This window comes from Aspergillus sclerotioniger (genome assembly GCF_003184525.1).
Source record: "Aspergillus sclerotioniger CBS 115572 chromosome Unknown BO94scaffold_37, whole genome shotgun sequence".
Taxonomy (NCBI): Eukaryota; Fungi; Ascomycota; class Eurotiomycetes; order Eurotiales; family Aspergillaceae; genus Aspergillus; species Aspergillus sclerotioniger.
Genome location: NW_020291027.1, coordinates 35810 through 61866, shown reverse-complemented (window position 1 = coordinate 61866; position 26057 = coordinate 35810). Strand labels below are relative to the sequence as shown.

At 51.2% G+C, this 26057-nt stretch overlaps 8 protein-coding genes across 8 annotated transcripts; 4 read left to right on the top strand and 4 right to left on the bottom strand.

Moving 5' to 3' along the window:
- BO94DRAFT_262344 (uncharacterized protein) lies at window positions 1–568 on the top strand. Its single transcript, XM_025606500.1, has 2 exons — window positions 1–419; window positions 538–568. Exon 1 carries the CDS (start codon window positions 63–65, stop codon window positions 357–359), a length of 297 nt encoding a protein of 98 aa, XP_025462813.1. The 5' UTR covers window positions 1–62; the 3' UTR covers window positions 360–419; window positions 538–568.
- Window positions 369–663, bottom strand: BO94DRAFT_539592 (uncharacterized protein). Its single transcript, XM_025612731.1, has one exon. It carries the CDS (start codon window positions 562–564, stop codon window positions 379–381), a length of 186 nt encoding a protein of 61 aa, XP_025462812.1. The 5' UTR covers window positions 565–663; the 3' UTR covers window positions 369–378.
- BO94DRAFT_539591 (uncharacterized protein) lies at window positions 524–1443 on the bottom strand. The gene has a single exon (XM_025612730.1). The coding sequence runs from the start codon at window positions 1223–1225 to the stop codon at window positions 746–748; it is 480 nt and encodes a 159-aa protein (XP_025462811.1). The 5' UTR covers window positions 1226–1443; the 3' UTR covers window positions 524–745.
- An 11911-nt stretch (window positions 1444–13354) lies between these two features.
- zfpA (putative C2H2 finger domain protein) lies at window positions 13355–15471 on the top strand (the record flags this gene model as incomplete). The annotated part of the gene is made up of 2 exons (XM_025608619.1): window positions 13355–13922; window positions 14000–15471. The coding sequence occupies 2 exons, from the start codon at window positions 13355–13357 to the stop codon at window positions 15469–15471; spliced, it is 2040 nt and encodes a 679-aa protein (XP_025462810.1).
- Window positions 15472–16016: 545 nt separating this feature from the next.
- On the top strand, window positions 16017–17131 carry BO94DRAFT_560392 (putative bis(5'-nucleosyl)-tetraphosphatase; the record flags this gene model as incomplete). Its single annotated transcript, XM_025614150.1, has 2 exons — window positions 16017–16142; window positions 16217–17131. The coding sequence occupies 2 exons, from the start codon at window positions 16017–16019 to the stop codon at window positions 17129–17131; spliced, it is 1041 nt and encodes a 346-aa protein (XP_025462809.1).
- A 556-nt stretch (window positions 17132–17687) lies between these two features.
- BO94DRAFT_526315 (uncharacterized protein) lies at window positions 17688–19372 on the bottom strand (the record flags this gene model as incomplete). The annotated part of the gene is made up of 2 exons (XM_025610348.1): window positions 17688–17903; window positions 17987–19372. The coding sequence occupies 2 exons, from the start codon at window positions 19370–19372 to the stop codon at window positions 17688–17690; spliced, it is 1602 nt and encodes a 533-aa protein (XP_025462808.1).
- A 1594-nt stretch (window positions 19373–20966) lies between these two features.
- Window positions 20967–21627, top strand: BO94DRAFT_261893 (uncharacterized protein). Its single transcript, XM_025606497.1, has one exon. The coding sequence runs from the start codon at window positions 21169–21171 to the stop codon at window positions 21520–21522; it is 354 nt and encodes a 117-aa protein (XP_025462807.1). The 5' UTR covers window positions 20967–21168; the 3' UTR covers window positions 21523–21627.
- Window positions 21628–21976: 349 nt separating this feature from the next.
- Window positions 21977–25996, bottom strand: BO94DRAFT_560390 (uncharacterized protein; the record flags this gene model as incomplete). Its single annotated transcript, XM_025614149.1, has 8 exons — window positions 21977–22362; window positions 22638–23391; window positions 23464–23745; window positions 23799–24151; window positions 24203–24372; window position 24534; window positions 24772–25857; window positions 25918–25996. 8 exons carry the CDS (start codon window positions 25994–25996, stop codon window positions 21977–21979), a joined length of 3111 nt encoding a protein of 1036 aa, XP_025462806.1.
- Window positions 25997–26057: the final 61 nt, after the last annotated feature.

Sequence of the window (26057 nt, the reverse complement as noted above, 5' to 3'; positions counted from 1 at the left end):
GCCGATTTCCCCCACATTCGGGACGCAGACAGAGACCCATTCTGTCAGTGGTATAGCATCTTATGAGGATGTTGAAGAGGACATTGTCTCATGGGGTTGCGTACGGTCAAGGAGTTGTAGGTGGTTGCTCTAACGCCCCACCGAGTCGTAGAGAACCGACATTGAAGAGCATCGCCGCCATCCGGGAGAACTTGTACATGTCTACCTCGGGAAGTGGGAAGTGGGAAAGAGAAGTGGGAACACATTCAATCCACATGAATCCAAAGAAACGGATGGGGAGATGGGGAGGTGGGGAAGAAAGTGGGAATGTGCGGAGTGTATCAAGTGACATCACTTCACGTTACATTCTTCCAGGCTAAACTACAATCAACCTCTTCCTCATCCTGCTTCCTCCTCCATCCCCAAAGTATACAAATCCGGTACATCCATCTTCTCCTTGACCATTCTCTCTCCCAGAAACTCCCTCGCACCCACCCCCGCCTGCCAACCCGCCATATCCATCGGCTCATCCACCGATCTCATCGACGTCTCCCACAGCACCCTCGCACCCCGACACTGATGCATCGCGCCCACCCCATCGATATCAAAAATCGTCTTGCCATCCCGATCAACCGCTTTCCGGGGCGGTTCGATCGTATCATCCGCGGCACAGAGAATGCCCTGCCATGATCAGTCTCAGATACAAAATACAGACACGAATGGAGTGGCCTATACTAACCTGGGCTATATAGTCGAAGCAATGCGCCTAATGGCCCCGATCATGCGCCATATTGCCCGTATGCGCCCCGCTCGTTGAGTTGATCTTACTCTCCGATGTTTCGGGGAAGACAAGTGCGCGGAGCGCAACCAGACAGTGCAGTTGATGGAACATGGAGATGCCCCAGCTGAGGATCTTTCCCTCCCGGCTATGGTTGAGATGGATACTGTCAGGGACTGTGTGGGAGTGGATGCCCCCGCCGCTGGGTGGGATGAGAAGAGATTCCCATGTTTGGACTTCGTCGGAGTCGGAGTCGGCGTTGATGCGTTCGAGTTCGGGGCGCTCGGTGAATATCCGGCCGTGGGTTTGTTGGGCTTGGTCGGGGGGTTGTGCAGGACAGATGGGAGGGAGAATACGTGGGAGGATGTCGGGAGGTGTGAAGGAGAGAATGGTGATAGTTATAAGGAAGAGAGTGGTGAAGGCTAGGGAGATGAGACAGGGGGTGGAGAGTTGGGATGTCTTGGACATTTCATGACATTGCTGGTTGCTTGCTTGCTTGGTTGCAAGCGTGGTATGGATGTTGCAGTGATGTTTTCTTTTATTGAGGTGTGGCTCTTTATTGTTGCCGGATTGGGTGTATAATGATGATTATGGGATCCATGGTTGAGCTGCGTTTATTATTTCTGGGTGTTGAGATTTAGAGTTATACCTACCTAGGTTATTATCCGTATCGCTTCCAAGTTCCAACCTCAAGCGAGTGTGCTTGTATAGGATATTCACATGACCACCTATGCCTGCATAAATCACATCATCAGCACCATCAACCCCTGCAGGCAATTCAGGGCCAACTCACCCAAATCCCGAGTCTGCAACTGCAACTGCAGTGTCCAGCCACAGTGCAAAGCCAGTGGCGAAAACCGGGCAACCTGCAGAAGAACTAAACCCGCCTGATTCATCCCTCAGGATCAATTCCTTGTCATCCGACAATTGGCCGTTCGTTCACCACCACCTACTACCTACCTACCTACCTACCCGATTGCCTAATCTCTTAATTCATACAAACACCTCCAACCAATCCATCAATCCAGTCCTCCGTAAATAAACATCATTACCTACCTACCCACCTACCCATCAACAAATGATTCCGACACCTCCGAACCAAACCCAAGCAGCACCAACCGGACTAACCGATTAGCCTACTGCAGCAATCGCCCTAGCCTCGAGACTACGTGACTAGCTGCAAGTACTAAAATCCCTAGCTTGACTTCTCACTGGACATTCCCATTTGAAATACTTCCTTAGTAGGGTAAGTGTGGTAGGGGGGGAAGAGTTCAGCCAGCCTCAATCCTTATCCACATGCCGGATGGAGAATAGGGCGCATACTTTTCCCCGGTACGAGAGATTTGGCTTGGGGTTTTAGCCGGGAAGCTACCTAGGTAGGTAGATAATGTTGAATCTGATTTTGTTTCTTTCTTTCTTATTTATCTAGTGGGGTTTAGTGATTACGGGGTTAGTTAATAATGGTGGTGAATGGGTGGATGGGCCGAGGTACATACAATTATCACTAGATACCTACCGTATCTACTTAGTAGTAGTTTTATCTTGTGCTTAGATATTTAGTGCCGAGGGAATGAAAAAGATAGATAGATAGATATTAGATAGGTGTTTAGACGCTGTCAAACCCCGACAAACATGATAGCGCTAGAAAGATAGCGACACCGACACCGACACCAACACCAACACCAACATAGCCATACCATCGGGGACGACACTGCATTACATCGGCGTTTAAGTTATGTTTATCGGGCTTTCATAGGTAACCATGCACATCGCGACATGCATGCATGCCACATACATACCTAGCTGGGGATTTAGATAGGTAGATAGGTAGATGGGGTGGTTTGCGTGCCCGACAGCATGGTTCTTCCCATCACCACCACCACTACCTACCTAAGTAGTATGCTTCCCGGATTCCCGGATTTTTGGTTGGTTTTACGTAGTATTGTACGTTAGGATGCTATCGTTTGGGTATTTGGGACCACCATAACCAACATAGTGACCACTCATCTAAGTCCTTCCCTTCGTAAGGATTTCCTGCAAATATATAGTATGTAAACCATGAGCCCATAACATCTCTACAACCAAAGACTAATAGTATAAAATTACGAATACTGCCGTAATCCTCATCCCCAGTTCCCCGCGCTTGGCGAAAGTGGAAAGAGGGGTAGGTATACATCCCTGAATCATCCCCGGCTCCTCAACCCAGAAAAACATGACACAGTGTACAGGTCAGGCAATTAAGGCAGACAGGAAATGGGCTATTCTTAGCTGCAGGTGCCATACATACATACACCCTTAATGGAAGTAGTGGGCGGGAGGATGGAAGGATGGACGAATGGACGAACCAAATGCCTCGACTTGGCGCTGGATGCCTTATGGCGGTTAGAGCGCGCTGCCAACATATACTTATATTTAGGATGGAGAGGGTAGTAAAGTTGGTAGGTAGTTATTTTTGTATACGATGTGGAACTCAACTAAATATATACACCCATGGACGGATAGTTATACTAGATTATCATCGATATTCTGTAAAAGAAACTATAGAGGTAGTAATTATAGAACATGTCCTACATCGTACTGACCATATATATCTCACAACCAATCCCATCACATCCCGCCCAGGAACAATGCTGACATGTAACTGTTTTTCCTGTTGTCGAGCACATTGCCATGCTTATTCGCTGCCGTAGGTGAAACTTTATTCCTCTGGTCAGAGACCTCGTGGCTTTGACAGCTGCAGGGCAGATATCCTGGAGATTTTGACTCCCCAGGTACGAAACAGTGGGATACTAGGATGGCGCTGGTGCCGCTGAAGAGATCCTTGGCGGTTCTTTCGACTCTATACTTTCAATAGCCGCTGGACTCTGGAGACATCCACTGTGGCAAATACCTCGGACGAAGTCAAAGGTTGGTGATCCTTCTGCCCTACATGATCACCGACCACTGTTGATTGCTTACTGGGCATTTGAGTAACTCCCGCCGTAAAATAACCGTCCCTGGATTATGCTTCCGGCCTGACGTGGCACAAGGCTTGTGCGGGTTGTGCCAGACAGTAGAGTGGAACTTCGTCTGGACTGGGCGATGGAAAATTTTTCAACAGACTGTGGTAGGCCGAGGAGATCCACGTCGGTTAAGGCAAGTCCGTTATGATATATGCATCTAGTCCGCAAGGCACGCAACAGGCGAACATTATGGATCGGACATTGCCGAAACTATTGCTGGTATTTGCTTGACGTCAAGGGCCCGGACCGCAGATCCTGTCTGTTCTTCCCGTCCCAGAAGTTCAGACTGCGGGTGACACCGCCTCATGCTCGCCGCCAAGGAAAACTCTGGCGCAACTCCGCGCAAGATCTCGGGGTCGGCGAGGCCATGCTGTCATAGGCCCGTAGCTCCCCTCGAGCCACATAGACTAGGCCTGAACAGTGCATCATTTGCCCACTTGGTTTAGACCCATGGCCCCAGCCACATCCCATCGGGCGTCAGGCACGGAATCCATCGCTCGCCGGCCTCGGGGACGTCCCGTATTGTTTCAGGTGCTCGGTATGGTATAGTAATCCCTGGTTGACTTGCCAATCGCCAATCCCTCGAGTCATGCTGCGGGCATCACGGTGGATACGGTGGTCCTGTTGAGCCCTAATGGATTGCTGATCATTGCCGTCCCTTGATGCGGGGGGCCCTTCTGAGTTCTGCCACTCGTTGAGGCAAACGCATGTGATATACTTACGGGATACCCATCTCTGAACGGATATCTCCAAGCGTATCGGATCGGCCAGAGGATGCATAAATCGGAATAGGCTGTCTCGGAATGAATGTGGAGTACCCAATGAGCATCGCAGGCCAGGTCCCAACCGTAGCGGGACCGAACTGCGAGGTTATTGGAATGGGCACTAGCTGAAGCGCCAACTTGGGGATCTCGACCTGTAGAGTTTTAATGATTTGCTTCCGCCGATCTCACAGCTCTTCCTGGATCCGGAAGATGTTTCCGACCGAGGAGAAGAACCTGTCGTGGATCGCATAGTGCAGTGAGCGGTACGCAGTAGGGGACCTAATTTGGTGAATGCGCCGAGAACTATTGGGTCGACGCAGACCTCGATGCATTCGATGAATCTGGCAATCTGCCAAAGGCCCAAGATCTTGTATCTCGATTCTCGGGATCTGGTTTTGGTCTCGATTCAGATTGATTAATGCCCGGAGGACCGACTTGCCGAGACGCCGTATCCTGGCGCTCCAAAATTGTGCGAGTCGGGCAGTACAGAGAGAGTACAGAGTACAGACATAGAATATACAGTACGGTAACATGCATCCAACGTGGATTCGCCGTGATCGACGCCGGTCCCCGAGGGTTTGGTGCAACCGTCGAGTGGCTGCCATGCCCTTGGATGATCCTGACTCGCAGGGGTCCCCTTCTGCATACCCCAAGCAGGATTTGGAAGGACCTGACGAAAGCAGTGGATGACATACGCACAGATGGCGAGGTATGATGCACATCGCTCGACGGAGATCCGTCTAACCCCTCCTTTGTGCAACTTGGACCAAGCAAATTTCTCCGCCGAGTGACTGCCCTGCCCTGCTGGAAGGGTGATCAAGCGGTCGTGACGATGATTAGCTTCCAGGCGGAACTATATGCATGGCCAGTGTTGCACGGGATTTGCATCTGCAAGTTTCACCAAAGATGGGCCCGGAATCGAGCAAACAATACCGATTAGATTTTCTGTTGGCTGCGAGGGGAGGCAGGTTAGTAACACATTGTCTCTACATCAATTCCAAAGCCAGGGACTCGGTTTCCACATCTCCTGACTGGGTAACGCCGAAAAAAGCTAGACGTCAGATGATGGCCGGGCCCGTCCATGTTGATCGACAGAGTTTGTTAGGATCGCGGGGCCACCAGGTACTTGGTTAATGGCCGATATCCGGTCTGTGCATAGGTCCGTTGGTCTTGGATGGAGGACTCTGCCATGATTGAAGAGGGAGGTCACCAAGAAGATCCGTCCGAATACAAGGGCATTCTGACCCCTGTCTGCACTACCCACCTAGCTGGCTGCAGATATCGATTCTAGGATCAAGGACGGCCACGTAGCTCGGATCATAGTGACATGCTGATCGAGGTATACCATGCTAGCGCTTGCCAATAGTGGAAAGGTCTATGATGTATGATGTACGATAAATACCAACTCCGAGATGAAAGTAGCAGAGGAGGGGGGGCGCAAGTTGACCTGGCAAGTAGGGGTGACAGGGAACAGAATACTACCCATACCCACAGCCAAGACCAAGGCGTAATTGAATTCACTTTCTTGATATTGTTCGTAATTTCCAGGATTGACGCAGGGGGAAGCCATGTGACAGCCAGGGAAGTGTCTGTGTGCTGTCCGGTCTGATAAATCCGGGCCAGCCTGGATCGCAGATTCGGCGACAGGATGAACACCAAGGCTTCCCCTAGGTGAAGTGGATGGAGTGATGTGGGGGTGCTCCAAGAGTCTGGCCAGCGCCCGACAACATCGGCATGAAGCCTGGACACGATCGATGTGTAAGTGAGCAAGAGACTAAGTAAGATGCGTGAGATTGTTTGTCTCGCGGCCTCGATCCTGAGGCCCCTCTTGTGCCTTCCCAATGCGGTATATAGTCGTGCCAATCAGCAAGGTTTCGCTAATCCGTCGGTCCCAGGATCTCAGCACTTTTGTTAGCTGTTAATCATAAGTCCTAAACAATGAAACTTATTAATTAATTTATCAAGCAATCTCGATTGATTAGGTGCCCGTACCAGGGGATCCATTAAGGTCGGGCGTCGAGATGCCAAGGGCAGCACTAATTACTTCCCCGGCCCCCCCCGGGTGGTAGTTCCAGGCCATACGGGCACTAGATCTACTAGTTCGTGTGCCGAGCTTCCTTAGACTGGAGACAATTCCAGGCCGGATTCCTTAAGACCAAGGAAAAGGGGACGATGTGCACCCGACGGAGGACGGTCGTCAGGGGAACGTGGAGCCCCCTCGTTCAGAATATAGTAATGGCAGGCTCTGGATGCTGATAATTAATATACCGGGGTACACCGTATTGTCAGGGGGGGTGGGGGGAGATTTGGAATACCCCGTATCTTATGTGCTCGTTTAGTTAATCTATATTGATTGATATAGCCGAGAGACAGTCCCGGAGCGCTTATCAGACCGTGGGTGCGGAGAAGGAAAAAGTAAAAAAGGGGAAGGAAAGAAAAAAAAAATATTATCATCACCTAAAATGATGAAGGGAAGTACTAGTTGGTAGTTCCCCAACGGCTTGGTCAGCGCTTACTTCTGGTCTGTGAGGGCTTCCACGCGACTCGACGCAAAGAGCAATGCTTCAACATCCTGGAAACCCCAAAATAGCAGTCCTATGGATGCACCGCATCAGTTTCATGTTGGTTTCATGATCGGCAAGTCTTTGTTCTGGAAGCCTTTGCTGGGTTCCTACTGGCGACCCGCGAAGAGTCAGGGGTCAGCATCCCAGCGCTTGAGTGTGGGCAATGCAAGCGCCAGCATGCAGAGGCCGGCGTAGTGCATGCAACTAGACATTCTAGCCCCAACACTTAATGCACATCCATAAAAATATCCTCGAGCGCAACTGCTAGTAACTAGCTGCTATCTATAGCCTAGCGCAGTAGCGCTGCGCTACACAGTCGGGCGCTTGTTTGAGGACTGCCACAGAATGGCTCGAAGTTAGTGCGCTGCCACGAGAGGACGAGAGGAAGCTAAGGAATATTATTCTGGGGGTTTGTGTTACCAATACCACCATCCGGTCCGTAGTGCCCAGTGAGGGATGATGCCTTGCATCCCACACACCGTCTAATGTCAACGCTGGGATTTGGGGGCCAAATTGGCCGCCATGCCACCTTCATCGGTCGTCGCGACAACGATGGGGCCCCCTGGATAATTGACACCTGCCACAAAAGTGACATGCGAAACAGTTTCTCTAAAAAGTGGGGTGGGGGTGGAGACGGAGAGTCTGGCACACGATCCCGTCGGAACGCCATGATGGATGTGTCACGTCGTATCCGTTCGTATCATGGGGCACAGGTATGAAACATTGTTGACAGATGGATTTCCGTCCCCAGTGATGTACCTTACAGACGCCCGTCGATTCTAATTCTGTACCGAGTATGCATCCTGCAGTGCCTCCGAGGACACCAGAACCCTGCTGATAAGATACTATGTTGGATTTCTGTCCTTCGTGATTGGTCTAGCTCGTGGGGGTCTCCAGACACTTTACTTGACGCCATAGCGTGAGCTCCTAATTTTAGCTAATCCAGGTTCGACAACACCAAAAACTGCGACCAGGATATATCGTTCTTTAGTGGCCGGTCGATCATTTCCTCGACGAGCTGAGCACCAATCATCCTTCCGACTTTCTAGGGGTAAGATTCCTGTACGAGCGTGTTTTTTCAATCGGACACATGGGAGCAGGGATCATCCCCCTCCGTCAATCTGACATTCTGGACAGTGGACCACACCCGAAATAAGGCTCAGAAATCCCTGTCATGATAATCCTTTGGGTGTTTTGACCTTTGGCTCAGATACCTGTCAGCCAAGGTTACGATGAACAAGCCATCAAGGATAGTCCTTGGATGGCATTATGAGGCTAGAAGCATTCCAGCCTGCTGCCACTGGTATGGCAAGCCGATTTCCGATTGGCCATACTTATGGCCTAGATAGTACATTGATGAGGAAAATAAGCCGTTGGTGTCAGCAATGCTTGAAAATGGAAGGCTATTATCCTTCCCTGCCATGCCGAGAAAACGTCCTCAGGGTTGGAGGACCGTCAGCATGGTAAGATTTTGGATTCTCATCTGGATCAATTAGGTTACACGCATCAACATACGTAGTTTGCCACGTGCGGGAAAACGACTGGGGTTTTGGTGCCGTATTACGAAGGGTCTGGGCATTGCCCATGTCAGCTTACCTCTCAACTCTCGAGTAATCTTCAATGGATGCATCATGGTACTGTTGAGGGTCAGAATTGAGTGGTGCTTGTTTGTTTGAGGAAAGAGATGATAAGAATAAATATCATTGTGGGTCGCTTCATATTACTATTTAGAATCTGGAGCACGCACGGGATATTACTCTACCTAGTAATCAAAGAGACAGTATAGATCCTAGGTGCATTTAGGTGTGCTTCGTATGGACCCGGAGTCGGTCTGGGACAGGACTCACAGACTTCTAGAACATCTAGAATCCCTGTCAGCGCTCCAGTGAAACGAAGCCACAATATTGGGTTTCCAGGAGGAAGGAATAATGGAGGGAAACGAAACAAAAGTATGACCCACCGGATTTGTCACCGTGCAGTATTATCCAAATGGTTTCGAATGTATTCTAGAACTCCACGAGTACTATCACGACCCGATCAGTCGCGCAGAAAACCCACCGCATCTCGAGGACCCAAACCTAGCCATCTTTTCCCGAATCCCACTCAAGAATATCGGTCAGTTCTAGCGCGACCACATTCTTGACCATGTCGACAGGTGGATAGATAGGGAGAGCCACATCACCGGGTGCCACAGGGACCCAAGAGAGCGGTGTAAGAGGAGTTGTTTGCTGCGCCTCACTCCAGTCATCGCGGCATTAGCGCACGGGGATCTTCCAATGGAAGTGCGGTAAGATCCGCCCGATGACACACGATGGGCTCAAGATGTGGCTCAACCAAACATGTGGCGCTGCTGCATCGGGCTCGGCAGCTCCGTCCTCACCGACCTTAGCGTCTGCACGACCATCGGAGAAGAGCGTCGGGTGTGTGCCGTTCGTTATGGTATCCAAACCCTTCCAAGCCGACCGCCTGCATACTTCGCCAAAACCCGCGGCTGCATCTTGGCGATGAGGGTGCTGCAGTTCACGTATTCTACATTCTGGAATGAAGATCCTCGGACATGTGTTTCCCCAGGGCCTCGGAATCATGTCATCTGAAGAATTCCCTTTTGCGGAGAACAATTAGACGGGGAGGAAATCAATGGACCTTCTATAATAGACACACATCCTTTCTTTGTTCTTTGTTACTGCGGTTGGCGTATTATCATTGTATTCCGTACGGCGTATGGGAATGGAAAGGGCTAGTCAGTAACCGCACGACTCAGCCTTGCATGAGCCACAGTAGACCCACTCAACCGAGCGCCCTCGATGTCATTCTGCTCATGTCGCCATGTTTTGACTTGCGTTCCATGTCATTTGCACTATGATAGTGTCAAAAAACGGTAGAAACAGGCGATACGTTTGTGGAGTCAAAACAAAGGAACGTCACGATCCTTCGAGTAGCCATCCTTTGGTCGATGAACATGCGATGGGTTGTCTGTTCAGTGTGCTTGGCGTATAAGGGAACCGGACTATTGAAATCCATAAAATCCCACGTTATTAACGGAACCCGAGGTACTGCATTGGGACTTGCAGTCTTGCACCGCAAATGTGCGGCTCTGTCCGTGTTCGTCCGGTTTGGGCGAGATGATTGTCCTTGCCCGACGCCCTAAATGAGAATCGTCTTCCCGCCTGGGACCGACCCTGTGTCCTGATTGGATCAAGGGGTCGTGAGCCTGAATGGCGCTTCATTTATCTGTCGTGAGCTGTTGACCAATCGTCCCGATCATTCCAAAATGCACGCTTCTGAAAGGGGTGTCGCGACGGTGTGGAGCTGAACTAAGATCGCCAACAGGACCCATGAGGTTGGCGACTCGAGCGATGTGTTCGGAACTGGCGGCCACGGCCCAGATCCAGTTGCTTAGTTCGCTGCTAGTAAGGACTCCCGTGCCTCCTGGATTCTGGATGATCTTGAACCACAATGACGGGACGAAGGAAGCGTCCCGCTAGGTAAGAGGAGTCGGGCGGCATGAGGAAAGAGTGACAGGTCGACCTGGGACTACGGTAAGACAGGTTAGGTTACCTTACCTTCCAAACATTCGATACGTCTCCATATGATTAGTTCGACGACAGTTTCATCGACCAATGTTGGGGTTGTAGACCCTCAAAACCGACTAAGCGGAAAACTTCACTATAAGTTGTCCAGTCTAAAGGTCTGCGATAGTGACTGATGGGAGCGGCCTATAGGATACCCGCTTGTAAGTCACGTCGTTAAGGCAGGCATTGAGGGGAAAAAAATTGCCACCATCTTATCAAGAACAATGGCGGTACCATGGTTAGCAGGAATGCGGAGTGGAAACAAACAAACATCGAACCGCTCGAACTGCTACGGAACCGACAAGGTTTGGTAGATAGTCAAATGGGCTACCGATAATGCCAAGTTTTCGAGCGCGGATTGACAGTGTGCCACCACGGACTTGCCGATGACACCTGCGGATACGAATGTCAGGAATGCACGGAGGACGGCGACCCCGTCTGCGTCCAGGCCTCCGGATCGGATTTGTAGTAGTCCCCTTACTATAGTCCATTTAATTTATTGCGATCGATCGCTTAGATACTCGGGTTCGGAACACCTTAGGATGGTTGAGCCTCGAGACGACCTATACTTCATACAAGACTAGTACGAGGGGGGAGTGGTGAAGGAGTGGTAACTGGTAAGATCCGATCCCCCCGTACTCCATACCCTGGTTACCATCTCCCCGGTTCAGTCACCTTACATGCAGGAAGATTTGAAGAAGCAACCCAGAGAAGTAGCATCGATATTAGCTAATGGGCAACGGCAAGGACGAATAAGAATCATTCCGACCAGAGAGAGAAAAGGAAGGCACGGAAAAGGGAGATTAAACCAAGATTCCGATAGGGCCCGGATTCCAAGGGCGATTGATTGTAAATGCTAAAAGTTTGTGGAGGCTTTGGCAAAAGTTTGGACGGGCGGCCGTCAGTGGATCGCGCTTGGGGGTTCCTTTTTACTGCTTACGGTAATTCTTGGGGGGTCCCTTGGGTATTGAGCAACACCAAACACCGAACCTTACTGTACTATTGAATTTTACCGAGTCCCTATTGTAGATAAGTACGTTCAGTGACAGCCAAGCGGATGAATAGCACTACCTACACCGTTCAACCGGGAGGGTCTTGTTTGGATTGGTATGTGGTGTGCGTCTGTCAAACTGGATCCATCCTGGAAGACCTCGAAGCCTGATCACGGGGGATTCGCGGTAGCGTTGGTACGGCCCGAAAATCCAAAGGGAAATAGTAGTTCATAGAGAAAAAAATTCCGGAAGGAAAAAACAATAAACTACAATAAAGAAAATAATCACAATATTTTTTTCAATAAGAAACAGGATGGGAAATTCATACTGCAGCATTTTCATTAAGAAGATCGCTAAGGTAGCCCAAAAAAAAAAAAAAAAACGAAAGCGAGAAAGAAAATCAAAAGTCCTCCTTGGAGAGATCCGGCTGGCAGTGCAGCATGATGCGGTAATACTTACTTTCATACGGAGTACGGAGTACATCCAGGCGTATCGAGGTGCTAATAATACCACTTAGTTTTAGGCCCGGTTCACTGCCTGCCCCTGCTCGCCCGGCATCTCCACTTTGTCCACTACCCCTGTTCTTCTTATTTTTTTTTTTTCCCTTCCTTTCTTTCTTTCTTTTCCCGCCAGTGAATAGTGATCCAGTGCTAGTCCACTCTGCGCCCCTCCACCACCCACCATCCACCACCACCATCATCATCACCACCATCATCATCATCGGCATCATCCACCCACATCCACACCCACCCCGGTCTGTTTGGGACCGCGCTAACCACTAGGCTCTGACTCCCCTGTCTGCTGCTGTGCACGCAACCCCCAGTAGTCTGGCAATGGGCTCGACTCTAGTGTTGTTTTCTTAGTTCGTCCGTAGTTGGTCAATCCCAGTCCAGTCTAAATCCACCCCGAGTCCAAATAATAGTACACTGCGCTCATAGGGCCAGCAATCATATAACATTTATCTATGCTTTTACGCCCCCCCTCCATCCGATCTTCTTTTTCTTCCGTCCCCAGTATTCTACATTCCTCTTCCATTCCCTCGCATACGGGTCGGTGTTGGTGAAGCTATCAAAGAGACTTCACTTCCTACAAAAAGGAATACATCTCCGCACCTCTCAGCTCTGCCCTCTTCTTCCTCAGTTGTTCCAAGAAGCAAGGCACCAAGTCCGATCTACCTCCCCTTCCACCTCCAATCAATAACATCCACCTCTTCTGACACCTCTCCGTTGCTTTGCGTCTCTTGCTGCCTTTTCTGCCTTCCCGGCTCCCTGGATACCGATCTGCAAGTGACAACACATATCGTTCTTCGCCTTGCAGTGGGAATATACCAACTCCGAGCGGCCAGACACGTTCTTCCGAAACCCTCTCCCCTGACCTTTTTGGGAAAATAATCTCCGAGCTTCGTTGAAGTTTGCTCGTCTCGTTACTATCCTCTAGACTCCGGTAAATACCACTATCAGGCGATAGTAGGTTCCAGTGCGGGCCGTTCCCATGTTTTTGAACTCAATAACATCTCCCAGGCCCTTGGCAAGCCAAGGGAACCTGCCGGATATTATTTCATGCCATGGCTTGAGACATCAGATCGCTAACGCTCATCCTGCCGCAGATCTATTGTATCCGTCTTTCTCTGCTATATTAACCCTCGCATCCTCCCTCCTGCAGAATCACCAATCCACCCGCCAACCATTGAACGAAGCGTGGGCATGCAATCTCACGGAGACAATCCCGACTTTGTGCTGTTCCCTACCCATTTCACCGGTGACAACAAGATGCTGGCCCTGGATTCGTCCAGACAGCAGCAGGTCCCATACTTCCCGCCGTTCCCAATGGATCCCACCTTTATTGATCCTCTTGCTACATTCCATGTGGATGATCTGAGTGGGTTCGCGCAGACCCACGATCCATCCAGTGCACCTCAGTCCTCAAACTATGGTACGACGCCAATCTATTCCGATTCCTACTTCGACGCCAATAAAGCTGCCGGTTTCCCTTCCATGCCCGCCACCCCCCCGTCTCTTCCTTATTCTTCCGATCATTTCATCCCCGGCCTCTCTACTGCATCTGGTCCTTCAATTGCGAGCGCCTCATCCTCGGCCATAGGATCACCTAATTCTGGCTCTGCGCATGTCATCCTGGAAGACTGGATCCAGACACCGAACGGGCTGAGGCATCCCACCGCAGTCATGAGTGACTATTACTCCAATGAGTGCTTCGGGAATGCGCTGGACTCGGACAGCCTCTACCAGCAGAAATGTCCTGAGAGTTTTGTTGGTGGGTCACGACTTCCAAATATCCTGCTCTCACCAGGATGTGCTTGGAGCTTTGCTGACCACTAGACCATCTCACAGACCCTTCTGTGATCCAGCCGATGCTACAACAACTGCCTCACCTTTCTCCGCCTGATATCTCATTCCCCGATCAGTCGGACTTTATTCTCGCGCAAGGCGGGTTTCTTCCGCAGTCCCCCGATCCTTCCCACCTCCACCCCGCAGAAAGCTACACTGCAAACCAACCGTTCGCACAACCCGCCAGTGTTGTCCCGACGTCTTCCCCTTCCATGATGCATTCTATCCCCCAACCTCGTCCCGTTTCTGCCTTTGACCGGAGATCATCTATCTCCTCCGTCCAGTCCCAGAGGTCCCACCCAAGCCCGGCTGCTAGCAACGCGGAGTCCGAAGATGACAGCAAGGAGAAGGGCCGCTGCCCGTTTCCAGAATGCAGACGAGTCTTCAAGGATCTCAAGGCTCACATCCTCACGCACCAGTCAGAAAGACCCGAGAAATGCCCCATTGTGACTTGCGAATACCATGTCAAGGGTTTCGCTCGCAAGTACGACAAGAACCGGCATACTCTCACACATTACAAAGGAACAATGGTTTGCGGCTTCTGCCCAGGGTCTGGGTCGCCTGCCGAAAAGAGCTTCAACAGGGCGGACGTCTTCAAGCGCCACTTGACATCAGTGCACGGCGTCGAACAAACGCCACCAAACTGCCGGAAGAGGAGCCCGGGTGCCTCCGCAAGCAAGGGAGCTTCCGGGTACAACCCCGATGCGACCGGCAAGTGCTCGACTTGCTCCATGACATTCAGCAACGCCCAGGACTTCTATGAGCATCTGGATGACTGTGTGCTTCGAGTTGTGCAACAGGAGGAGCCGAGCGAAGCCATTAACCAGAAACTACTCGCGGAAGTCGAGTCTGATGAAGAGGTGCAGAAGACGATGGAGAAACACAACCTATATGACACGGCTGGCACCGTCGAGCTATACAATGACGAACTTGATGATGACGATGATGACGCTTATGAATTTTCGAAACCGCGTTCGGGCAAAGGCTCGTTGAAGACAACAAAAGGAAACTCGGGCGCGGTCACCCGTCCTATTTTGGGCGTCAACAATGCTGTCTCTAAGCATTCGTCCAATGCCACCGCTAAGATGCGTGCAACCACATCCAAGAGACGAAACAACCGTGATCGGTATCCCCAGTCCTGGGGGTGCCCCAGCAGCAGCATCAAAACGAAGAAGCGTGTCCTCTGCGTCTTTGACGGTCAACGCCGCTTGTGGAAGGATGAGATGATGCTCGATAATGAGTTCGAAGTCCGGGTCAAGCTTCCCGGTGGTGCAGGAGATGGCACTACCCGGGAAGCATACGTGACCGACTTGGACGTCGAGACGCTGAAGCGTGCCGAGGGTGTTTTGAGTGCCAGCGAAGAAGAACGTGGCCCTTGGATCGACAACCAGTCCACACAGCTCATCGGACAGCCGGCGGTTTTGCTGCCTGATATGTATCAACCGCATGACGCCGAGATGGAAATGATGATTTGAGTCCTGAGTTCATCCATTCTGTCCACCCCCCTTTTCTTTCTTTAGTGCCTGTCATATTTGCATATTGTGGGCTTTGCATATGTGGCATGATGAGAGCGATTCTTATATTGTGTTCGATCCGGTTATTTTGATACCACCACCCGTGCCAGTGTTTTTGATTGATAGGTATTCATGGAGGCTGTGCCCGTGGTCCTGTAATAATATCCATCACCATGTTCTTTTTTTTCTTTCTTTCTGGCTGTGCCTTAGGCGTTTGGAAAACGAAAAGGGAAGTTCATTTGGAATGCAGGTCATCCTCTACTTTGAAATGTGGGCACACGACCCGTTGAATATAAGAGCCAAGTTGCAACTGTACAGAGCAGAGAGTCCTTACATCCACCCATCCATCCCGTAGAATTGTGGCAGCGGCAGTGGCGGGCGGCGATCGGAGTCTTCTGCCCACTGGATGCCCCACATTTTCCTTTCCCGCATTCCGTCAAAGTGTCGACAGCCTTCCAAGTTTCAATCATAATAATAATAATAATAATCAAAGCAATCATCCCAGGATGCAGTTGGGACTCTCGGAGGGCTTGTCATCTCTGGTGACGAGACGATTTGTAGCCGCCAAAGACGCTGGCCACTTGATCTTCTCCTCGACGCATCGTGCGACTGTTTACGCTTCAGGCCTCCCGGTAATTAAGCTGCCCTTCTCCGCTTCACCTTCTCCGGGCTTCAGTGTGCTAACAGTCTTTGTTGCCCGTCTCAGTATCAACTCCGTTACTGCCCAGCTCTTGCAAAGAAGCCTTCAGGCGTTGCCAAAGCGGACAAAGGTCCCAGCCGACCGAAACCCGATCCTTTCCAAGACCCGTCGCCCGACCTTTTGATCGCTCAGATTCCCCGTGAGAACCCGTCGCACATCCTGGTCTTGAATAAATTCCCCGTAATTCCGGATCATTTTATCCTTGCAACGAAAGCTTGGGAATCGCAGACGGACCTCCTTGACAAGGAAGATCTAGCGGCCGCATATTCATGTATCAAAGCATGGGAAGAGGGAGATCAGCCAGACGGCACCGGGAGCAAGAAGCTCTTTGCGTTCTTTAATTCTGGGGAAGATAGTGGCGCAAGTCAACCTCACCGGCACTTGCAGTTTCTTCCTGTCGAGGCCATGTCACAGGGCGACTCGGGGGACTGGCAGCCCTTGATCGATACCGTCTCCTCGCAGCCGAGATCCAGCGGATCTGAATACCAACAGCTGGTCCAGGTGCCTTTCGCGCATTTTGCTCTTCCTTTGCCCCCAAACCCGTCGGATGAGACCCTCCACAAGATATATCTGTCTTTGTATAGAGTGGCAGTAGTAACGGCAAAGGGGGGTGTGAGCGATGGTGCTCAAGAGGTCACTGGCCCTGCCGTTATCAGTTACAATCTTGCCATGACTAATTCAACGATGATGATCTGCCCGAGGCGAAGTGAGAGCGCTCGGATCCCTGTTGGCTCGGGGGCAACTGCAGATGTTGCTGAGGCTGGCGTTGTCGCACTCAACGGTACAGTCTTGGCTGGCACCCTGATGGTCAAGGCTGAAGCCGAATGGGATGAGTTGCGCCGCAACCCGGCATCACTAGGGAATGTTCTTGCAGCTATCGGATACCCTCAACCGGACTCGCGGGAAACGTCCCTGTTATAGCTGGTGTGAAGGCGTTACGGTTTCTGTTAGATCTTCATCACTTAGTAAAGAACGGGGTGCTCTATGAAGCGGGGCTGCATGATGGGAGTTTTAACGCGAAGAATTATAGGCCTCTATGACCGCTTGTAATTGATGCCTTGAAGGAAGCAATAGAAGACATAAGACCTTGCCAGGCAGGAAATCACGTGGCCGGGCAGCATTGGGACGTCGAACTGGCAGTTTCTTTCCATCTTCTGCCAACTACCGGGTGCTTTCTACTCTCGCAATCCATCACTTCCTCGCTCCAACTCACTCGCCTCCATTACATACGAATCTTCTATTAGTATTTATCTGTGTTGTTTTTACATTCCTATACGGCACAGCTGGCCATCCTGTCCATGTCCTGTCCATATCGCATGCCCATTCACCATCCGCCCCCCCGCATCTCCATACACCCCAACCTGCCAAAGACCTGCGTTTGACAGGAGACCAGAAGGCGTTTCAAGGTCGACAGATCTTGACAGACGGAGGTATGATCGATGATCCTCAGACACCGGTGTCTCTTTTGCTTGCAATATCAGAAGTTCATGCCAGAAACCTCACACCACTTCTTTTTACAAGTTGCGTTTCCAAAGTGATAAGACCCTCCATTAGCCCAGATGTACTGAGCAACTTTTTTCCAGGAGACCTTTGGTGATCTGTTCGCTCTCTGAGGGCGGCAAAAGGCGTAGTGACCCTTTGCCTGCTTTCTGGTCTCCGAACAAACAACTACCGCTTCGCAGAGAAGGCGAATCTAACCAGTGTTAGCACCAATGTCATAACACACGTGGGAAAGCTGGATGACTGGAAAGCCATCAATCCGGCTGGGTAACCTACATCTCTCTCGTGCCATTGGGGTTTCCTTACACGTTGCTCTTTGGACTTGGTCAACATGCGAAATCTTCCACGGAGGGTTGACTCGGCCTCCTCAAAGCCACCTATTCTTTTGATGTCCTTGTAGGACAGGCCGCGGAGCTTACAGTCGACCAGGAATGCGTTTCTCGTCTCACGGGGATAAGCAATTGGTCTTCCCAACAGCTGGCCCTGGAACAGGGCATTTATATCACCGGGACTCTGTGGCTGCCAAGCGTCATCAGGTCTACAGGGACTGCTGTCGCATTGGTGAAAGTTGACAGTAGGGAAAGACTCGCCCCATCCTTCATTAGCTGCACAGCCATCGCCACTGGACATCACCACGGGTTGATCGAACTTCGTGGTGGATGATGAGAACAACAAGGGCTGGGTAATGTCTAGGCTGTCATTGTCGAATTGTGGGAGATCGACCGAACTATTGCTCACCGCAGCAAGCTGGTCAAATGCGCTACTGATGTCCCCGTATAGTTGTGTCTCGTTCGATAGTTGATGTGTGTCCCATGTGGAATGATCGTGGCTAGTACCCTGACTTGGCACGTCGGCTGCTTGATGGAACTGAAAGGCTAGCCATGGGAGCGACGTGGTAGTTGAAAGAAAACTGTTATTGACAATCGATGTGGAGCTTTCATAGGGCGGCCTTGGGGACTCCGATAACGCATTTTCTCTGATGCTTGTCCACTCTGTTTGAAGAGAACACCTACTGCATTCCTCGGGTGTGGTCATGGGTGCACTGCACGATAAAATTGTTGTTGGTGTGCTTTCTGCCACCGAGGCTAAGGTGGGCCCACCGGTAGCCATGAACGAACTGATGTTGACAGCTGGATGAACAATATGAGAGGTGGCATCGCCAGAGCAAACATCGTCATCCATGAACGATGTTTGTGGTGCATCTGGATGTGTAGCAGTGGCCTCGAACTGGCTGCAATCTTCGATCTTGATGATTTGCGTCTCAGGTGGCGTGTTGGTATAGTGAGCCAGCGTTGCTAGTTGGCATTGGAGCCCGTGTGCTGGTGTATGTTCCTTCTCCAACTCGAATGTTGAGTAATAGCTGGGCCAGCAGCAAAAGTCTCTCGTCTGAGGCAGGTCTTGCATCGTTGCGTATCGGCTCATCATTCCGATGAGATCCTTCGAAAGTTGCTCGTCTGTTTCTAGATGATGTCGTATCTTTGCCCCACCACAGTCAGTGATGGGAAACTCCGTTGTACGGTCTTGTGAATCAGGGGATTGTACTTGGAAGAATGCGCTGCGATCGTCGAGAAAGAAAATGTGGGAGCGAAGGTCCGACGAGATGGGGTTCTTCTCGACGGTAATTGGCTTTGGGTCGTCTGAATCAACAAGGGCGCGCAGCATGGCTTTAAAATGAGGACGAATGTCTTCTTGCTATCTTCACCGCTACTGTCTCCTATGATCGGTATAGACGTTGGGTGAACACTGTGCATTGGACTCTGGTGCCAGGTTATGCGCGTGGTCGGGCTATTAGGGCAACTGCAGGGACTGTTGTGGCTGCTCAACACATCAGCATCAATAGGGTGAGGTTTCACTTGGTTGTCTGGTTTGGCTGACTCACCAGAAAGCTCGAATATCAATGGCTCTGTGATTATTTGATTTTCCGATTTGGGTTGAAAGGCACCAATGGCCGATGGCCTTCAGACCAGACAGGCTCTTCCCTGACGGATGGCAACACAAATGGGCGGTATGAAGATTATTGAACACAATGCGCCTCTAGCGGTGTCGTTGTTGTCCTCTCTACGCCTGCTTGAGGACCGAATGAGAGGTTATTCTCTCCTTCCGCCACCGATAGAATGGCGATGATGTCTCAGTGGCCTGCCCTCTCAGGCAATAATCGCCGTTGGAGAAGTAGCTAGACAGGGTTCTTGGGACACACGGTTCGCTTTGCCAAAGGCGATGTCCCATCCAACAGGGGACGTAGTGAATGATCTCAGCACTCAAGTACAGGACCAAGCGAATCTGATTCAAGGGATCCTGGAATTCTTCCCCATCATTATAAAGCAATAAAGCAACACTGCCACATCCCCCTAACACCCTCAACCCCCGGGCCCCTGGAATAACCAGCAGGTTCCGATATGGCTTGGACTGCTCGCATTGCCGGGAGCTAATTCATTGTTCTTCACAGAACGATATTGTTCCTCCGAGCTAGACAATGCTGGCTTCAACACCATACCCCTTTATGCTCTGATAAACAGGCATGGATGTTGCCGGAAGAGATCAATCACGCCCAGTGGCCCGGTTTACCATGGACTCCTAGATTCCCCGCAAGGATCAGCCAACCCCGTTGCTTGCAGTGGACCACAGGTGGTCCAAATGAAGACAACCGGAGGGAATCATCCTTTTGTGGCGCAGTATATGGAATCAGGGAAAGGGGGACTTGTCCTCCAAGTGCTCACATTCTGACAAAGTTCACTGAATCGCTTGCGACTGGGCGTGCGTGGTTGCTTTGCAGCAGAGAACGCCAATCGGGTAGCCACATAGGGCTTTGTTCGCACATCCGCTTTTTCTCCTCCCACCCTCCCCCAGGCCCAGGAATCCAGAACATCCCATTCCCATGGCCGTAGGAAATTGGAACGTTTGATCAGACAACTCGGAAGGCTCCCGTCGGATCTACGGATGCGTTGTTTTCTCCGCCATTGGCCCGCTTGATATGCTTTATCTGCATTTCTATCCCTTAGATTCCGGGAGTTGAAATCCACCCTCCGCATATGCAGATCATATCCGACATTCATGTACCCACCAGAGCTGCGACAGCTAGCTATTCCGCACCAAGCACATCAATCTCCAGAGCCAAACCCACCACCTCAGTCCACCCACGCGCAGAGTCAAGAGAGAAAGGACAGGCCCAAAAGCACCAGTTGGGCTGGGCTAGATCCTGCACAATTAACTTCGTCAATTCAATCACTACACCGCTTGATTCCCTCCACCCACTGTACCCCGGCATCCGCAAGCCCCAAACGTCTCTGCATCCGCAATCGCCCCAATCAGACCTTGCCTCCCTATCATAGCAAACCAGCAGGTGCACCTGTCGGTTGGAAATTAAGCTTAACCAACCCTTTGCTCTAGGTCTCGGGTCCCCTCCCTAGACAGTAGACAGACACTAGGCAAGTCGGCATTGGTTATCTTCAACCCGCTGAATGGGTACTTTTGCATCAACATCATACGGTACGGGGTACATCCCCCCATACTCACATACTCACAAACATACATCCGTGCATGCATACATGCATGCATACCGTGTCCTCATTCTCCTACCCACCCTATCAGCCATGCACCAAGAAAAAATAAACAATCCAATCACCAAAAACACAATGGAAAAAAGAAAAGTGAAGAGAAGAGAAGAAAAGAAAAGAAGAAGGGGAAGTAACTACATCCCTGATCCCAACCCAACTTCATCTTCCCCTTCTCTTTCCCCACACGCACGCACGATCATAATTCCCTCCCTCTGCGTGGCTCGCAGATCCATCTGTACTCCATACGAAACATCCTAACACTAATTCTGATCATAGGTAACACCTGCTCACCCCACTACATCCCCAAACCCATGTATGTACGTGCACACCCAAAAATAGTAAATAATCAGGTAGGCACAGTACCTTTTGTCCCCCTCGTACAGACACACGACTCCGACTCCTATTCTAAGGGTGGAAGGGGGGAAGGCCTTCATTCAAGTTGCACCTTTTAGCTGCAGGGAACCCCGATGTTGGGTACTAACGGTGACACCAAAGTGGTCTCAGCGAAGGGTTTGGTGAAACGTTGCCTTGGGCCGGCCCTGAGCATCTCATTCCGCCTGGAGAGACAAACTGAGGGAACAGAAGAAAAGAAAAAAAACGAAAATACCCTACGGTTAGCGGGGAGAATTAATTCTACGGCCTCCTGGCAATTTCGGGATGAAGAAAATCGGAGAAATACGACAGGGAGAGAGAGAGAGAACTCTGGCATGTCCTACCGCGGCGGTAGCATGAAGCCGCCTTTCTTTATGCCTGTTCCCGCTGCTGCCTTCCCGGTTTGCCAGCGGGACCTGCTGGCTGGTCCTGACTTTCCGGCAGTGGCGCGTGTCTTCTGCCTATTTGCAATCGTTTTTCGATCGATGCGTGCATTGGGATCGGCTTGCAGTTCGTTTCCCTTGCGAAACACTGGCTTACTGTACATGGCCGTGTCAGGAAACGATGAGGGCCTTTCCCGCCTTGGCCTCGGCCGTGCATGGACGAATGCATTCCTACTGGGAGCTCTCTCTGCATCGGATTTTTCCACATGTATGTATGCTAGAACCCTGCGCGGGCGTCGGTAGATGACAGTTCCACTCTTCAGCAGCCACACAACCCAGTGCCCTATGCAAACCGGACAGGTAGTTAGATTGCCGCAGACCTCCGCGGGTTGTCCCCTTGTGGGCCCTAGCTATAACGATATGACAATACAGGGGAAGTCCGTGAGGAATGATACGCAAAGAATGGATGGCAACCGGAATGACATTAGGGTACGTCGCTGTCCTGCATCCGCCCGCTGGAGCTCTGGTACCAGTCCAAGGACCGATCTACCAAAAGTACTGCAACTTCGTCAGCAAATGAACACGGTCCATCCCGATGCACGCATGACAATAACTCACCCAGGAGCATTGTAAGAGTAAACGCGTATAGTATAGCAGGGGATGTCATGAAGGAGTAGACGAGTGGAAAGTACCGTGAGAAGCTCACAAGGCTCGCAAGGAGGACCCCCAGGGTAAGGCGGGTTGTCGCGCTGATGCTTGTACATCGGCGGAGTGTGTGGCGACGCGCTAATAAGACAAACCCACCAAAGAAGAACATGGTGAGGGAAGCAACGGCAAAATAATACACATAGACGAATTCTAGAAGTGCCATATACCTTTGCAGAAGCTGATCACTACTGAGGTGGCCGGGATCGGGTTGGTTGGAGGGCATGATTCTCATGGTGGAGAATAACGCCGCCGTCACATTCCCTACCAGATCACTGAGCATGTCTCGGATGATGGGGACTTGACCCGTTCGATAGGATGGGCACAACGGATGATTGGGAAGATCATCCAAGATCCGGGTGATTGCAATCTGTTCGTTTATGGCCCCTCGGCTATAGTCGATCTCCATGTCGGCAATGGTGGTTTGAAGGGTCCGAATGGCATGGTCCGGTCTAGGTCGTGGCTCTTCACACGCCCACAAGATGGTTTCCGCCAGGTACCGGAGTTTCAGCGTGATGTCCAGGCTCAGGGCAAGGATCTGCGAGCCTTCAAGGAGGAGAATGAGGGCCACGTGGAAGGGGAAGTGTAGCTGGGCCCAGATTTGCTGCGAGTACTTTCCCAGGATCCGTCTCGGGGAAAGGTCGAAATATGCTTGCCACAAAAAGTACTACGACCGGAAGGTTAGCGCTTCCGATTGGCACCGAATGAACAGGGGGTCAATCAGTCATGAGGGCCATACCACATTGGTCGTGACGCCTAGGATGTGAACAAACGACCACTTCGTCCAGCCGCCAGGGCCGACTGTCTTGTTCACAATCCTGGTGACAGCAATGACGCCTTCACCAATGATGATCAGCGTCAGGAGGCCCATTCGTGTATTGAGATGGGTATCCTGAAGTCCAATCCCGGGAGTAGCGGATGAAGTTCCCATTACCACCCACATCTCCACCCCAAACAGTACAAACCAAACGGTCCATATATAGGGGCTGAGCCCACGCTGTTGCTGGAAGGCATAGTACAGCTATAACAGGTCACTTGGAAAGGTCCCTGGCTAGGCTGCACCGGGTAGCTTACCAAGAGGTACGTCAAACTCGAGACAAATTGTGTTCCAGCAATGAGGGAGACGCCCCGAGCTGCAGGCATCATCCGTCTCCGAAGAAATACCGTGTTGACTGTGTATTGCAGAGCGAGTAAAAGTCGACTTCCGCCGAGGATAAGGCTCAGGGACTGGAAGGCCCAGACGTTTTCTGCCCGGACACGCGTGGTGAATCGTGTGCCAGCTGACGCAAACCCAACCATGGCTGCCAATTGAACGGCCTTGCAAATTCGCTCAAAGATTGAGTCTCGGGCAAAGCGGATGTCAAACAACGTAACTTGGAGCCAGGTAAACCAGATGACCCCGAGGAAGCCGATGTAGGCCCAAAGTGCTGACGTGCAGAGTTAGATCGAGACCGTATTGTGCTGGGTAGCCACCATACCTTCCACATTGTTGATCTCATGGGTAGCCGTAAAGCTCGAGAGATTCGCGACGAAGAACAGGTCAAAGAACAGTTCGATGGGGGTTGCCTCGGACTGACGGCGGAGGTGCGGACGGTCTCCATCCTTTTCGTCAACGGGCGATTCGATGAACGCAATGACACTACGCTGGCTATTGAAATTCAGAGATCATTCGAATACAAAAGCTTCTCCTAGGTGGTTAACTTACTGCGTGGCTGCTCGAGCACGCGCAGCTCTACTTGACGGGTGATCGAACCAGGACATAAAGGGGATTGGAATCATAGTGATGGATGGACCTTAGGAAGACTAGACACTAAACGATGGGTATCATGAAAGATAATGGAAGACCATGCGGGGTTGATGGTCGTTGGAAGATGTCGGCGCAGTTGGCCGGGTTCAAGGGAGCCGTTGGGGTTTCGAATGGTTTTCTTGGAAAGAGCGATGGCGATGGCGATGGCGATGCCTCTGGACACAAGGAAGGCGTTGATGGAGTATCAAGGCTCATCAGGTTCGGAGGTGTTTGCAGATGCTGCCCCCGAGGTTCCAAGACCTTCCAGGCCTCGTGAGTTTGCGATCTCATCGGCTGCAGATAAGTTCTCCTGAGAGCCAGGAGTGATCCCGGCCTCCTGTTTAAGCTTCTCGTAGTTATCCCCAGCTTCTTTTATTAGAGCCTGGATTTCCACCTCCCGGACAGCAATGTCCGCTTTCTCCTTCCTCAACTCTTCCATACGGTCGATCATCTGCGCCTTAGATTTCTCTAGGACAGCCAGATTGATACGCAAACGATCAAGACAGTTCGACAGACGAGGAAGCGAGGTCATCTTGGGCGGCGTCCGTGGGCGATCGATGTGATCTTTGCCGCCACCCATGGCAGCTCTTGTCTGACTGGCTTCGTAGGCCGCTTTTTCCTCCAGATCCGAATCCTCATCGTCCGACAGACCTTCGGCATCATCAATGAGCTCTCTCATCTCTTCACGTTGTTTTCTTTTCTGCTCTTTCTCCGCTTTCCTGCCGAGGGATATGCGTCCATCTTCCACGAATTCGTCAAACCCTTCAGCGAAATCTTCGTCATCTCGGACGAGCCGAGTGTCTTTGAGCTCCTCTCGCCGCCCTTGCAGATCCCAGTCGTCCTCCTCCATATCATCTTCAAGCGATATGAAATCTTTCTCTGTAGAAATAGTGCCCTGTTCCTTCGCCAACCGTGCTCTCCGAGCCTTCTTCTCTCTGATCTCTGCTTCACTGGGAATAGCAGCGGGGGTGGAGACCTTCATTACCTCACCAAACTTCGCAGCCACATCAATTGTCTTTTCCGACTCATCCTCGGCCGCGGGCTTAGGCGTAGAAGGTGTCGAGTCGCGGAGTTCTTTCAGATAATCGTTGCTATAACTCGGTCTATCCTGCTCCGGCCCTACCCTGAGAGGAATCTGGCCGCCTGCACCGGACGGTGTCAAAGATCGCTGAAGCGCGCTCTTCTCTAGAGCCCGTTTGGCGAGGCCGGGTCGTTTGGGAATAACTACTTCGCTTTCCTGATCGCCATCGTCTGCCATGGAGGTACCACCGGGGCCGAAAGAGAGACGTAAGTTCGACTTTTGTTTCGTTTTGGAGGCTTGGGGGCGCTTGACAACAGGCCCAGAATCTATGAACTGTCCGTCAGTACGCAAAGTCTCTGTAGTTAAGCTTGACCGCAAACACCAACCTTGCTCGTCGGCATCATTTTCCTCATCATCACCACCAATCTTGCGGGGCTTTCTGCGATTTGCAAATTGGGAACTCATTTTCAAAGCCCAAAGTAATCCCCTTGGCTGTCTGTGTTCAAACTCACACCCCGGCCGTAAA

Coding starts and splice junctions, on each gene's coding strand:
- BO94DRAFT_261893 (XM_025606497.1), top strand. CDS start 21,169: ATGGGTACTTTTGCATCAACATCATACGGTACGGGGTACATCCCCCCA.
- BO94DRAFT_262344 (XM_025606500.1), top strand. CDS start 63: ATGAGGATGTTGAAGAGGACATTGTCTCATGGGGTTGCGTACGGTCAA.
- BO94DRAFT_539592 (XM_025612731.1), bottom strand. CDS start 564: ATGCATCAGTGTCGGGGTGCGAGGGTGCTGTGGGAGACGTCGATGAGA.
- BO94DRAFT_539591 (XM_025612730.1), bottom strand. CDS start 1,225: ATGTCCAAGACATCCCAACTCTCCACCCCCTGTCTCATCTCCCTAGCC.